Genomic DNA, 15,305 nt, shown 5'->3' with positions numbered 1-15,305 from the left:
ACGGATTACAAATGGTGCCTTTCAGCCTTTAAAACCTGTGAGATCAGACACAACAGCAATATCTGCCCAGAACCATGCTACCTCCAGACATGCCTTTGGCACCCAGCAAGTGACCAAAGCCAAGAATGCCCAAGTGTGATGGCACCCCCCTTTTTGCTCACCAAACACCCCCAAAATGAGGCTCACACACACCTGCTCGGTGCTTTTATTTCGGAAGAGGCCCAAGGAGGTGCTGGTGCACGGTTAGCGGGATGCACCTAAAGCTGGTAGGGAGAAGGGATGTGGCAGAGGAACGACTGTGCCTGGGTGCTGCTCCCTGCTATAGCTCAGTGGCTCAGGAGACAGGGGCATTGTGTGCTGTTTTGATCATCATGATGCTATCCAGTCCCAGAGAACAGGTCACCTCATCCTCACTCACCCCCAGGGGCAGGCTGACTTCCTTCACAATGTTTCTGTACTTATACTCCTTCCCTCTAATGGTGGTGCGTTCCTCCTCATGCTGTGCTAACACCTTCACCTTCCCATCTTTCACTGTTACAGTGACTTCCTCAGGGTCGAAACCCTTCACATCCGTCAAACCCAAAAGCTTGTCATCATGGGAAGAGTTAAACACCTTGCTAAGCCTTCTCTGCATGCTAGAGCAAAAGCAAGAGGGTAGCCTTTCAGTCCAACTCACAGAGGAATGGGTGGGCCACCTGAAGGGCAAGAGAAGTACATGGGAAACTATTGGATCCACCTTCCCGCTGATGCGCAATATTTGGGGTGGTGTCTGCATCATCAAAAGGAGCTGCCACTTGCACGCTACAGCAGTCAGGAGGATTTCAGCATCCCCTCTTGGGATGGGGCAGTTGCAGAGATGAAAAGTTCTTTCACCTAAATACAGAGAAGCCAGCACTCCTCTTTCACATGTACATACTCCTACAGAGCCATGTGTGTCCATCTTATGCCTTGTCCTACATTTTAAATGGATAGTTACAATAGATCACATATTGCAGTTAGGAATTGTATTTAAAGCAGTCAGTGGATAGGAGACATATCTGGCAGAAAAAAACCCAAACAAATGCTCCTGCAGAGCTGGGCTGGAGGCTCCCTGAGCTATTAAGATGATTTCTAATACTGTCAAACAGTAACTTGGCTCAAACAGAAGTCTAGCTCTTATTTAAACCATTTGTAAAGTAGACAGTAGAAGGGTCACCTCAGTTACAGTAGCTGAATTGGACACAAGACACCAAATTAAAAAGATAATGGGTGTGATCATTAGCAAGGTACTCCCATTTTGGCAATCCTACTTAAAGCCTGCAATGATTCAACCCGATGTGTTGATTTTAGGATGTGTTTTCTGTGCTTTGTGAGAGCTGGCTCCTCCACGTGCTCTTTTGGTCATTTTTATATTGATGGTTGGAGAGGTGTTGGTCCTTCCCAGCATTTTTTGTGGGAAGGAGGTGGCTGAGTTCCCCAGTGTGATTGGCTGAAATCCTGCTGTGGGGTGGTTTGAGAAAACAGTGTGATGTATTCAAACCAGCAGGTTGTCACAAACATGGAAGGGCTGGGGAGCCTGCAAGAGCAAGAGCATGCTCCAGCATACCATGACCTATCCTGAAACTCCCTGGCTTCCATTCAGACTGAATTTCCATTCCTTCACTGAGATTTTGGTGCTTAATGATTCTATAAGGGTGTGCTGCTCCTGCTCAGCTCTGGTGCCCAATGTACTGATGAAAAACTTGACATGGACACCAGTGCTGTAACATCTGGGATCTGAAATCTGCTTCTTGACAGCCCTGCATGAGCTGCAGCTACCTGTTAAAAGGAACCACATAGCAACTTCCAGTTTTGCTGAAGCCAGTGTAAAGTTAACCCAGAGGTCAAGTTTTTTTTCCTTTTTCCTCTAACTCTGTTACACCCAGTAGAGACAACATACATGGCAGACTGTGGGATGATACTTGCTGCTCTGTGGGTAACAAAAATGTCACATTTTTAATTGCTAGGATGAAGGTCTCATCATCTTCAGGCACAACATAAGAGAACTTGGACGGAAGCTTGAGTCTGGGGGGAAAATACCAGTGCAAAAAATGCAGCAAGAGGCTCCCAATGCTGAATGCCAAGGGACTTAGACCTTGGGGTCTCTCAGTGTTTGGCCATGCCCTAACCCAAATGGTAAGGTTTTATTATTTTTTATTTATTGTAGGCCTACCTTTGGTTTTTATCTCTGCTAGAGTCAATCGCGAACTCTATTAACAAAATAAAATTCATCACACCAGTAGTCAAAAGGGAGATGTAGAAATCCTGGCGCTTACTCCTCCTACAGTGCAAGGTGGAAGAACATGGACACGCCTCTGTGGTGTATCAGTGCTGCACCCCACTGCGTACGGGCACATTTTGGCTACTGATGAAAACAATTACATGTTTACCAGACTTAAACTGAGTTTACGTTGACAATAGACTTTGTTCCACAGCTGAACAGCTTTGGATCTAATTGTGTGCTTTACTTTTATATGCAGTTTGCAAGATGGTTAATAGCACAACATACACGGTTCAAACCCTTTCCAGCACAGGCGCTGCCTGTGTGGCTCCTCTTGGGCTGCCTGGATGCACAAGCCCTGCCTTCCTGTTCCCTTTTCAACTAATTTCTCTGAATATGGTTATTTCTCTCCCATCTCGCTTATCTGTTTCTACCTTCACTCCTGATACTGATGCCAAACCTCCCATCATCCTGCCTCAAAGGGTGCCGATGCCCACAGAAAGCAGGCAAATACCTGTTACCTGTCCAGTTCTCGCTCCACATCCAGCCTCTCAGTGTCAGCTCTTCTCTCCCAGGGGCTGGGATCGGGCTGGCACAGGCAGCAGGGGTGCAGGGCTGGGCTGCACAGGCAGGACACAGGCAGCTCCTCGTGGATAGTTCCAGCAGCCTCATCTGCCTCTGCATCTCTCTCTTCACCTGCCTCAAATCCTGCCTGGCGTCTTCCAAAAGGCAATTGTGCAACGACATTGTCATGCTGAAAAGTGCGTCAGGGCACGAGTGTGGCTGTGGCAGCCTGTGCTCATGAAGGGTCCAAAATTTCCTTCAGGGTTTTTTGTCCAGAGCAAGTGTATGGGCAGAGCTGTGAACGCTCTTGCAGCCTTCCAGCGGGCACCTTAGGACCTCACAGCTCTGCACTCACTATGGGAAGAGCATCCCAGGTCTGTACACAACCACAGCCCCCTGCTGCAGCCCCCATCCATGGACCAGGGTTGCCTGCGGCGGGGGGACAGGCTCGGGGGCTCAGGGCATGACAGGGGTACCTGAGCAATGGCCAGGCAGCAGAGCCACGGGCCACTGAGAGCATGACTTGGGGCTTCAGCACAGCTGTCCACGCTAACCCTCCTCTCTCCTGCCCTGGCACACCAGTGCAGAGGGAACACAAGCTGCCCTTCTCCACTTCCAGGCAGAAGTACCTTAGGTGAGAGCTGCAGTTAAGGTACTTCTGCGAACACTTTGAGAACATGCACCTTCAAAAATACTTATGTCCCTGCTCTCACACCACAATAAGCAAACAAGGAGCTAAAAAAAAGCAGACCCAGACCCAAAAGACTTTTCTTCCCCACGTTACAAATGTTACTCCACAGCTTTCACCTGCCCACGTGTCAGAACAAGGCGCTGCCTTGGCAAGAGTGGGCAGCATGAGGATTTCAGTCGATGGAAGACAGCAAAAAGGATGCTGTGCCCCACAGTTATTTTACAGAGAAGGAGACGGGGCACATGTGCTGCGCGCATGCAGGGCTTCTGCAAGCCCTTATCTGAGCTGACAGCTTTACTTCCACACACCCCATGAGTGCTGGGTACTGCCTGTTTGGTGAGCTTGGGCAGAGGTGCTGCCCTGAGGACTTCTGAAGCCATCGTTTTCCTGTCAGGCTATTGCATCGGTCTTTCTTGAGAACGACCCACATAGGGTTCAGTGTCAGCGATGCTCACGATGTGGATGGATTTGTGTGGCTCCCTGAAAGGTGTCTGTGGTGTACTTTAATCATAAGCAGCGTTGACAACAAAACCTCCTGGGTCTAATTCTGCTAGATAAGCTAAGAGAAGAATACAGGAGTAAGGACTGATTTATATTTCGAGGAAACTTGGCCTTTAAGGGCTTGCAGTAGATTGAATATAAAGTGGGAATGCATAGTCTCTGTATATTTAAGAGAGCAGAAGACCCCTTGGGAGTCTGGGAACTGCTCTACCCTGCTGGCATCTTCCTGCAGAGGAAGAACCTTCCACAACTGTTAGTTGTATCCAAAAGCCCAAGTACCCCCGGACAAGAAAATATTCTCTGCAGCCTCCAAGGAGGCAAAATCAAGCTGGCCCAGGGGCTGCTCTGACGGAGCTGCCTGGAGGAAGCTGGATCTGCCAGTGACTGAGAGGGGAATGTGAAAGAGCGACCCCAAGAACTGCAAAGGGAAGCAGGTCATACTTCAGGATGCACAAAAACACATGGGGCTTCCTGTTGGACACTGCTCACATTCAAACATGCAAGAATAAATTAAAACATTCAAATAACCTTATATACCTGATTATATTTACACATATCAGCAATCAAAGACCTTTGATAAAAGTCAAATGCTTCATACATACAAAGGAGAGTTTCTTAACAACCCCGAATTCCCATCAATGATGCTCACCGTCAACTTTCATCTCACTATCTCTGATAAGAGCCGTAGCCCAAGACACAAACCATATTCCCTCAGACTGGCCTGTGACACAAATCCCAGCCTCAGCAGCACCAACATCCATATCTCTCAGGTATCTGAAAATTGGTGAGCTGTGCGATGTGTTATTTTCCCAAAGCAAAATATGAGTTTGGCTTTTCAATAAATCAAGAGCCAGCTTAGTTTATACTGAATGGTAGTTCCATCGAGAAAAAAAAATGCTTTATACATTATTACTCATAAAAGGCATCACTTTTTTTCAGTCTGAAGACAAATCTTTTATTTAAAAGTTGAATTCAAAGCCTGCCAGTGTGTGAAGGGTCCCTCCTGTATGAATTGTGTATGCCTTTCTGATAGCACTATTTTGTCTTTAAAGCTCTGACACTCTCTAGTCTCTTTGGCTCCACATGAAAGAGTCTGTCAGGAGGTCTCTCTTGGATGGTAAGAGCCTGATTCCTTTATTTCACAGAGACAGTTTTGTTTGCCAAGTCCCATCTGAAGAGATGAGATCTGCAGCAGACCACTCAAACTGAGCATCAACCTAAATCTTCCTGAGAGAGTCCTAGGGTACTGCAGGAGCTTTTACGAAGCAGAGCCACCAAACACAAGGATGTGTGTGAAAATAAAATTTCTGCAGGAAAAGCAACAGCTTGAGAACAACCTGCAGTTAAATCTCTCTGGCACATGGAAACAGAGGGTCTGGGAATACACCGCACACCTCACAGGAGAATGGGGAGGCTCCACGGGCAGGGGTGCCCATGGGGTGCTGCCTCCTTTGGGACACATCTTTACGCCAGCAGATACGAGCTTTCCCCGCAAACAGGCTCACCCAGGGAGCTTGTTCCCAGACCTGGAGATCATCACCTCGGCCCGTAACACTGAGGACCAAGCAGAGGCACCTGCAAGCAAAATAAACTCAGAGGACACCACCACAAGTCCAACATAGGATAAGCAGGTGTCTGTGGACACAAATCAGGGAAGCAGAGATTTGCTGAGCTGCTGTTCTCCTCTTCTGCCCCCTTTCAGCCCTGCCTTACTGTGTCCTGAAACCTCACGAGAAACCCAGTGGTAGGATGAAACATCACGTCAGCGAGTGCCCTCTGTGAAATCAATTAACCAAGGGGTAGCAATGCTGGTTTACAACGATTTCCCGAAATACCTGTGTGTGGAGCTGCTCATCTCCAAGGGCGCGGTCACAGCAACTGCCTTACTGATGTTTTCAATCAGTGTTTAAAAAACATAAAAACCTATTTGCAGTAGGACAGGATTTTTAATACTCTGAAAATTGAGCTGTAGTTGTTAAATCAATGGGAAATATACAGCTCTGAATGTAATTTGCAGCTTTGTTTCCCTTTACTGCAGCACTAAGCCATACTCGTGTGCTGGCAAGTGTGCTTCTTTCACACCTCTATTGCTGTTTTTAGTTAAAATCCCCACACTTGAAACCTTTGGTCCTCCCTGTGCAAATCATTCACTTTGCACTTGTAAGGGATGGATGGGTGGCCTAGACTAGACAACCTCCTATTTTACATTTTATGTTTTATGATCTTCCTATACAGATCTACATGGTGATAATCCTTACTGTGACTTCCTAGGGGTTGAGCAGAAACATGCAGGTGCTTTGGCTCTGTCAAGTGACTTTCTTGGTCATATGTGCTTGAAAACAGTTTTGGAAGGTGGCTGTTGCCTCTTTCGAGCATTCAGCACTGTTTGCAGATTAGAGCAGCTGAATATTACAAATGTAGTTTCAGCATTCTTAGTTTTATGTGATCATTTCTAGTAATGTCCCCATAGAGTTCACTGTCTGTGGATATCATCTTTTAAAAAGGGACCCCAAAGCGGTCAGAGAAAGACTGATCTTGCTCTCATGGCAAAGCCCCCTTTCTGGGCTTTTACTCCCATTGAGTGCTGGTGTTATAGAGAAACTCATGGTCTTAAAGGTTCAAAGGATGCAGATCTCACCTCAGCCTGGTATATAAAAAACAGTAAATGTTAATAAAACCCCCTGAATGTTACCTGCTCCTAGTACAATGAGAGAAAGAGGGGACAGGTTGAGAAGTGAGCAACCTGCCCAGGTGGGTAAACCATAAAAATAAGGTTTGTCACCAATCACCCTTTGGGGGGAAAACGTGTGACAGGATATTGATACCACAAGAGTGGCAGATTGGATGGAGCAAGGTTTTTTCTTACAGATGTCAAACCAACAGTCTTGAACCTGTGATGAGTGGAGATGCTAGTGAGTCCTTCTTAGCCTGGACTTGACATATCTCAATAGGTTGGAAAGAGGTAGATAGATGACCTATAAACTGACTTAAGTTTCTGGCTAAACATTCCAAGCCATCCAGAATGTGGGTCTTGCTCACCTTTTCTCTGCCATTTCTCCCAGTCTTCTCTCATGGTCTTGCTTCTCTCTGAAAAGATCATGGTGTAGTTGTCATCTTTTGCAATGTCACCCTGAGCAGGTGGCTGGTGAGACAGCTAAGGATATCTTAAACAACTCAGTGCTCAGTCAAACTCCTCCAGCCCTGAAAAGCCTGCTGAGCCCACACACTGGGCTTATCATTGAGTCAGTATCAGTTGTCAGGGCCACATGAGCCTCCAGAGTGACAATGGGCTATGGGCTACTCCACTCACCGCAGTGTTTGTCATGCTAAACTACCCAAAAGAGAAGAGTCCACATGGTGCTTTATGAGAGATGGTGGCCCCAGACTCCATCCAAGAGAGAGAGTGTTTTTACAGAGCAGGGCTAAAGGCAGGTGGAGTTCCCACTCCCCAGCTCCTGCCAGCCTACCTATGAGCTAGGGTATGCCTACCCTCAGCTGTGTGCTACCACCACATACCACCAGATAAGGACAATATGCAAGCTCTTGCCCTTCCATGGCTGTGAGGTCAACTGTCTGAAGGAAGGTGCTGTCTCTCTAGGCATCACCATAAACAGGTAAGAAGAGTTTCTGAGGCTTCTGGGTCTCCCCCAGAGGCATGCATCAGCTCCTGCAGAGCAATAAGGGAGACTCAAGGCATCTCTGGGTTAAGAGAATGAAGAATATTGCAGGTAGAGCTGCTAAGAAAGCATTTCTTCAGCAAAGCTGGCATGAGAGATCACCAGCCTTTGCCTTTCACTCAGTTATCAGAGGAGGATCAGGATGGGAACGCACCTCTTCCAGGGCAGCACCGTGCTGGACCACCTCCAGCTGCTCCACATATGGATCTGGAGAGCGGTGGTGGCAGCACAGGAACCAGCCAAGTAAATGGGAAGTGGGGCCACATCAGCGTGAAACTGCTTCTCCAAAATGCCTGCACCTTTTACAGCAATTTCTGAAAATACACAACTCTAACAGAGGGTTGGGCTCCTGAGTCATAAGGAGCTGTTTAATTTACAGAAGCAGCTCACTCCTGCAGCGAACCAATCCGCCGTGCAATAAACAAGCATTTCTTGATAGGTTGCTTCCCACGGCCAGAGACACGTCCACTCCTCCCCTTCCTCCCCAACTCCCCAGCACTGATGTGCTGTCCTGGGCTTGACCATTCCCAGATGGAAGTGGGCTGGATGGCCAAGCCAGGGTGTGAGAATCACGCTGTGAAAACATCACCCACCATGACTAATGCTGCCACTGCCTCTGGGATGTACCAGCAAGAGTTTCATGCTGCAGGAAGATGAGCTGCTCTATAATTATTTCCTGTGAGCTGTGGGAGAGCTTGCGTGCCCTTCTGGGCACGGATGGGTAATTACAGGAGGCCTCTTGAGGAGTAACCAACCATGTGCAAGTGACTTGGCTAACGTCAGCTGGTGACTTCTCAGGCACGGGGAAGTGGCACCCATGCTTATGTGAGTCTGCCCAGCTTGCCCCACTTGAAGGGGCACCAGACATGGCTGAGAAGGTATGTGGATAGATGGGAATTGCTTTGAGCACAGGTCAACTCCACATTTCAAGAACCAGCTCAGCTCTATTTCCTCAGGGGAAGGAGGGATTTCTGCCACATGGTGTGTTACTCCAGCTGCCAGTGGGGTAGTCTCAGCACTCCCTGGGGCAAAGAGGATCTCTTACTGGTTCTTCTTCACTACAAGCCATGCAGTGCTGTAAATGCAATGTGTGAGCTGTTGGCAGTAAGCTGTCACAAGGATTCTGCTTGCTACTGGGAAGTGAAGAATTACCAAGGTAAAACCGCTGTGACATGTGCAGTCTTCAGTTTAATCAGGTCCCTGCCCAGTGAAGTCAAGGTTAATTTTGACTTCTGCTCAGATCAGGCAATGAAACATATTTGGGGCTGTCAAGGAAGTGAGTCCACTATCAAGTCTAACTTGCCAATGCTCTTTTGAAACTGCCTTTTCTTGTAAGTGGAATAGGATATCTTCCTGCCTCAAGTCTGCTAGGGAGACTGCACTGTCAGGTCTAACACAGTGTGAGGAGAAGGAGAGGGAGAAGGAGAAGAAGGAGGAGGAGGAGAAGGAGAAGGAGAAGGAGAAGGAGGAGGAGAAGGAGAAGGAGAAGGAGGAGGAGGAGGAGAAGGAGAAGGAGAAGGAGAAGGAGAAGGAGAAGGAGAAGGAGAAGGAGGAGGAGGAGGAGAAGGAGAAGGAGAAGGAGAAGCAGAAGGAGAAGGAGAAGGAGAAGGAGAAGGAGGAGGAGAAGGAGAAGGAGAAGGAGAAGGAGAAGGAGAAGGAGAAGGAGAAGGAGGAGGGGGAGGAGGAGGAAGAGGAGGAGGATGAAGGCTTGCATATACCACAGTATCTAGCTCTGATCTGGCCCTTGTCAGTGTGACAGATTGTCTTGAACTCACTCCCAGGGTGACCTTAAAGGCAACAATATCCTGACACCCATGAAGCTGAGAACCTTTCTCTTAAACTGTAAAAGCAGACTGGAGCGATGGAAACTGGAAGATGTCCTTCAGACCACTGCTTGCTGCCAGGTGTGGCTGCCTCTCCCTGTCCTCAGTGCAGAGCCAGGGGCCATCCCCACTCAGAGTACACCTTGTCAGGTGAGTCCATGGAGATGGGCTTTAAGATATTCCAAATGACACAAAAATTGAAAAAAACCCCAAAACAAATGAAAAAAAAACAACAAACCTCCAAGCCCCAAAATATAACCCTAAGGGCTGGAAGCACTGCTGCCTTAATTTCCATGACTTCAAAGCCTCTCTTGGTCTCTTTTGGGCAAGAATAGATCAAATACAGCAAGTACTGATCAATTCAAAGCCTATTTGGTCAATATGCTTTCAGACCTAGCAGGTTTTGACAGTGACTGATTTACAGATATCAGCCAGAATCCTCTAATACCCTGACCATGTTATTAAGTGTAGTGTAAGGATAACACTTTAAGCTCAGTCCAGACTAACCCTCATACACAAAGCCAGATGTTATTTAACTGAGAGTGGAATTGTGTACAGGGCCCTGCAGCCACACACTGAAGTAAGGTAATCATGTGCTCAGGTGGATAATAATGACCATCTTCCCCTCTTCTAATTTCCATATGGAATGGAAGTAATTAGCCATGTAACTGTGCACCTATGTGTCCAGCCAAGTGTTGCTGAAAGGTTTGGAGCAGACCCAGGGCATCAGGCTCCAGCTCAGCCTCCTGTTCTTTGGAGTGGCATCGCCTTCCCATACAAACCTCTAGAATTAACCCCTGGGGATGCTATTTCTGGATTCCCAACAGACTGTTCATGTAAATGACACAATCCTTTGATATCCTCTCAGTTTTACCGACATATTTAACACTCTTTAACCTACATGGGAAAAGATATTCATGCTACATCAATAACCGCTTCTTACATCTTTCCTCAAGGAATTCTTTCTCCACTTGAAACTCATAATGGAGTAATCAAGTTCCTTCAATTCAAATTCACATGATTTGTTGAATATTTTACACTGACTCACTTCTTACTCTGCTGCTCAGACCTACTGACACTTAGTCAACTTTAACAGGGTTTTCTTTTCCTTGTTTTCCTAGTGCTATCCTAAGGTGTATTCCTTTCAAATAATGCTTCCTGCATCACCCTGGGCTCTCTTCCACTTCTTCTCTTGCACTGGCACATAGCAGCACGGACCTTTCTTACACCTAAATGAATAAATGTTCTTCTTCCTAACAAGGTCTGTTCTAAACAGGACAGGTGGAAGAAAATGGGTCTTGTCTTTTACAGCAAAACAGCTAATTAATTGCTGACCTCATGATATTATTCACTCTACTTCTGCATGTTCGAATACGATCAAAGCAGTGGCAGGTCCTTCCCTAGCACATTTCAGGGCACCATGGTATCCAGCATCGTTGCAAAAGATGCTTTATCCCATGTGTGCACAGAATCTTGACCAAAGCACCCTGTAGCACCACGCCTTGGAGAGCAAAAGCCCGTGGCATGCCTGTCATGGCCTGTCAGTTGCACTTACTTACTTAAGTTTGCCCTTTCTATCCCCAAAATATCCCAACATCTTCCCACTAGCGGCAGCTTTCTGCCTGCTCACTGCTCCTCTCATGTGATGGCCTCTGCAATAGCCTGGCTGTGCCACCTCTGCCATGGCTCCTGTGCTGACAGGGCAGTGCAGACTGCTTGGAAGATGCGTTTGCGGCAGCTGCTTGCCATCATGCAGACTCGGAGAGGGTGATGTGATAGAAGAGCTCCAATCTCTCTCCATCAAGCCAGTCCACTCTTCCCAAAGATAGCATCTGAAAGCTGCTGTAATGCTTGAAGAGAAATAGCCTGCTGATAAATTGAAACTTCTTCTCTCTGTCACAACCAGAGTCCTTTCCAGGCATCCACATCACCTTTCCATCGCATAAACAGGAGGACCGCAGTAGTCTTCAAGCCCTAAAGCTGCTCTGAAAATCCCCTTGCTTCAGCTTTTGTTTTCAGCCAACATTACTGTATTCCTACTGCTCCCATTTAGCTCAAACCGCTCAGCAAATGGTGAGTCTGGTGCCCAGAAGAGATGTAAACTGTGGAGGAGCTGAAGACGGTTGCTATCTGTGCTTTCCAGCTCACAGGTGTATGAACGAGAGAGGTGGGTATTACCCAGCAGTGTACAACTTACCCCAGAAGTGTAAAGTCTCATCTGAAAACGAGTGCCAAGAGCCATTGTTGCCTGCCCAGTTTAGTACACAGTGTATTTGCTGGGTCTTGTTTTTCCATTTCAGGTATCTTGTCTACCTAAATGCAAATAAAGAACAAACTTATTTGATATTCAAAAGTGCATTTTATGTCGTTAGTTGATAGTCTGACATCCGCTTCTGTTCAGGAGAGCCCTCTACAAATGAAACTCAGCTTTGCTGCAAGATAAGAAAACAATGTGCTAGTGCAGTGTAAGAAAGAATTCTTTTAATGAGAACTCTCTCATTTCTACAGCATCCATCATCACTTCAACAGAAAACAGTTTGTATGTGCCAAGGCCACCTTTTGGTTTCTCTTCTGCAGGTTGAAAACAAAGCTTACACACTTATCAGAGATGTGCTCAGGTTACTCGAACAGCAGTGAAGACCTCTGTATTTCCGTTAGTGTGCTAAGAAAGTACTTTCCTAAAATATAGCATTAGCAATCAGTGATGCCACTCTGGAAGATGACCGTGAGCATCCAATAGGATGTCAATGAGAATCCCCTTGGTGGCAGGCACGCTGGACTGGCTTCAGCATCACTGAGCACAGGAGGAGTCCTGCCAGTCAGAAGGGACTATGGGGCTTCGCAAGGCTTATGCAGAGATGCTCAGAGCTGCATGAGTCTCAGAAGTCATGTTTTCTTGGGAAAGGTGATTATTTCAAATCACCTTTCATTCCAAATTGGAATGTGTTGCCTGATCTAGACGAGAGGTGGCGTCCCTGGCGGCAGGGAGGCTGGATTAAAATGATCTCTAAGGTCCCTTCCAGCCTAGGCCATTGTATAATTCTGTGATAACAGAAATATCAAAACCAAGCTTACCGAAGTCCGAAGTTTAGATGCTGGTGTTCCAATATCTTATGGGATTCATACCAAGTTGAAAAAGGTTTAAAGTGCTTCATAACTCTGTCATATCTCAGTGAAACCAATGATTATGTGAAACATTTCCACTCCTGTCTGTTCTGATAGGATGAAAAAAAACTTGTCAGTTTTAATGAGAAATGAGTTACCATGTGAATCTGTACCACTCACCAGCATCGGCTGGACACTCCAGACAACTAACAATGTCTTTCTCTAGTGGTCAGCTCTCGTCATCAGCATCCTTTCTGTGACAGCTGCTCTCTACATGGATGGAAAAAGGCTCTGATGACAAGAAAGCTCCAACCCTCATTTTGCTTTCCTTTTCTCACGTTCTTCCCTGTTTAAAGGATGAGCCATACTTGAGGATCTCCCTAGCAAGGTGCAGCAATGGCAGTGGCCCAGGAGGACAAACTGTGCAGCTGTACAGGTCCTACCCCATGACACCAGGCATGGGCCACCTTCAGCAGTGGTGAAATGGGAGCTGTGTCAGCTTTACTTTCCCCAGTGAGTCTATCCCAGGACCTCAGAGGTTTTATTGACAGTATCCTCAAGGCAAATGTAAATAAACCAGCAGTGAAAACTGAAGAGCCTCTGGTAGCTTGTTTCTGCAGGACTAACAACATAAGGAAAGGCTGATTTAAGGCTGGTCACAGGGATCTGAGCCTCTACTGGAAATACATCTAGGCATCAAGTACATCCTGACGCACCACTCTACAAGAGACACTTTCGCCACTTAAGTATTGTGAAATATGAAGTTCTTCAATTTATGGATTTTTCTATCGTTGTATTTCTCCTCTTTTCCATGGCTGGCTTCCAGTGTGGGGAACACTTGGACACAAAAAACCTCTGAATCAGCCCCCAAAGAAGCCAGTTCTGAAGCTACAAGTAAACTTCTCCAGGCTACATGAAGCCTCAATGGCTCTTACCAAACGGGGCTGGAGCTTTAGAGCAGTGATGGTAGCGCAGGTAAACATGTCACTGAACTGCAGGTGCACATGGAGGAGGAAGAGCACAAGACATCTGGGCTGGGCCAATGCCGGGCACAAATATAAGCTGGGTACAGAGTGGGTTGGGAGTAGCCCTGAAGAGAAGGACTTGGGGGTGTTGATAGATGAGAAGCTCAACATGAGCCAGCAGTGCGCTCATGCAGCCCAGAGATCAACTGTATCCTGGGATGTATCAAGAGGTGTGTGGCCAGCAGGTCGAGAGAGGTGATTCTCCCCCTTTACTCTGCTCTTGTGAGACCCCACCTTGAATACTGTGTCCAGTTCTGGTGTTCCCACCCTAAGAGGGATATGGATCTATTGGAATGAGTCGAGACGAGGGCCACAGAGATGATCCAGAAGCTGGAGCAGTTCTGTTACGAGGACAGGCTGAGGGATCTGGGATTGTTCAGCCTGGAAAAGACTCTGGGGGGACCTCATAACTGCCTTCCAATACCTGAAGGGAACCTACAGGAAGGCTTACAAGAGTGTCCAGAGATAGGACAAGGGGAAATGGATTTAAATTGAAGGACAATAGGTCTAGATTGGATCTTAGGAAGAAATTCTTCAGTGCAAGGGTAACAAGACTCTAGAATAAATTGCCCAGAGAGGCTGTGGATGGCCCCTCGGTTGGATGAGGCCTTGAGCAACCTGGTCTAGTTGAGAGGCGTCCCTTCCCATGGCAGGGGAGTTGGATTAGATGATCTCTAAAGTCCCTTCCAACCTAAGACATTCTATGATAACTCTATGATCTCTGTGAAGTGTTGCAACACAAGATTTGCTTGAATCAATTTTCATCCTCTTTGGGTAATTGTCAGATTAAGAATGAAAACTGGAAAATTCTTCTTCAAGAGGAAAAAAAAGTAAGCCTTGAAGATTGGCATTCTCCTCCAAGAAATCTGTGAAGTATCTCTCATGACGTGGGAATAGCAGTTTGGTTGTATTTTAAAACAGACTGGAAAAATGCACAAATCGGACTGACAAGCACTTGTAGTCAGCAGTGATTACAAAAAACCCAACTCACAGCATGAGCCCTCTCTAACCATATCCAGGGGGCTGCATTTGTGAAAGGGATCAAAGACCAGACAAAACCATTATTCTCATTATCTTCTTTTTAGATGAATTCTGAATCCCTCCATATGCCACTGCATAAAATATCAATTCTTTCCCTCCTCCTTTGGCAACACTGTGAGGGTGTGAGACAGGGTCACACAGTAACTTCTCGTGTTACTGAGGAGTTTAAAATTAAGCCTATGCTTTGATGAACCATAACAATCACATCCTGTTTGAGAAGTATTGATCTCTGCGATGGCCCACGTGTCAGGCAGAGCGGGAGATGCTCTGCACCTCCCAGGCTCAGTTGTGTGAGGGCTGCTGCTTTGGAAGAGGCAATTGCTGAAGCACATGGATGCTGTGGTGATGAGCAAGGGTTAGGTTTGCTCTGGCACCTTGACTCTGAGAGTCCTGTCTACCCTGAGTGCTTTGGAGAAGAGACTTTCTCATGACCAGCCGGAGACAGGGTGCTGCCATAGCATGCCCTATGCCTGCCATGCACAGCAGCTGCTGTTGCTGCTGTCTTGGTGTTACTACCATCACCTTTTCCTGTGTCACATCTGCCCTTGAACTTGCCTTTCCTGTTTCTCCTCACCACTCAGCAGCTCTGCATGTGTGTGGGACCATCCTGGTGTTTTGCTCTGCGCTGGCGCTGGGTGC

At 47.0% G+C, this 15,305-nt stretch overlaps 1 protein-coding gene across 1 annotated transcript; it reads right to left on the bottom strand.

Annotated features, from left to right (window-relative positions):
- Positions 1-334: 334 nt before the first annotated feature.
- ODF1 (outer dense fiber of sperm tails 1) lies at positions 335-2,986 on the bottom strand. The gene is made up of 3 exons (XM_009872982.1): positions 2,761-2,986; positions 2,192-2,228; positions 335-635 (listed from the first exon to the last, which is right to left on the bottom strand). The coding sequence occupies exons 1-3, from the start codon at positions 2,984-2,986 to the stop codon at positions 335-337; spliced, it is 564 nt and encodes a 187-aa protein (XP_009871284.1).
- Positions 2,987-15,305: the final 12,319 nt, after the last annotated feature.

The sequence above is a fragment of the Apaloderma vittatum genome, unplaced genomic scaffold (genome assembly GCF_000703405.1).
Source record: "Apaloderma vittatum isolate BGI_N311 unplaced genomic scaffold, ASM70340v1 scaffold8217, whole genome shotgun sequence".
Taxonomy (NCBI): domain Eukaryota; kingdom Metazoa; phylum Chordata; class Aves; order Trogoniformes; family Trogonidae; genus Apaloderma; species Apaloderma vittatum.
Note: the sequence above shows the minus strand (reverse complement) of the source record. Positions and strands in the feature narration are given on the sequence as shown.

Coding starts and splice junctions, on each gene's coding strand:
- ODF1 (XM_009872982.1), bottom strand. CDS start 2,986: ATGTCGTTGCACAATTGCCTTTTGGAAGACGCCAGGCAGGATTTGAGG. Junction 2,229..2,760: donor GTGGAGCGAGAACTGGACAG/GTAACAGGTATT, acceptor TTTTGTTAATAG/AGTTCGCGATTGACTCTAGC. Junction 636..2,191: donor AGCAGAGATAAAAACCAAAG/GTAGGCCTACAA, acceptor CTTTTGCTCTAG/CATGCAGAGAAGGCTTAGCA.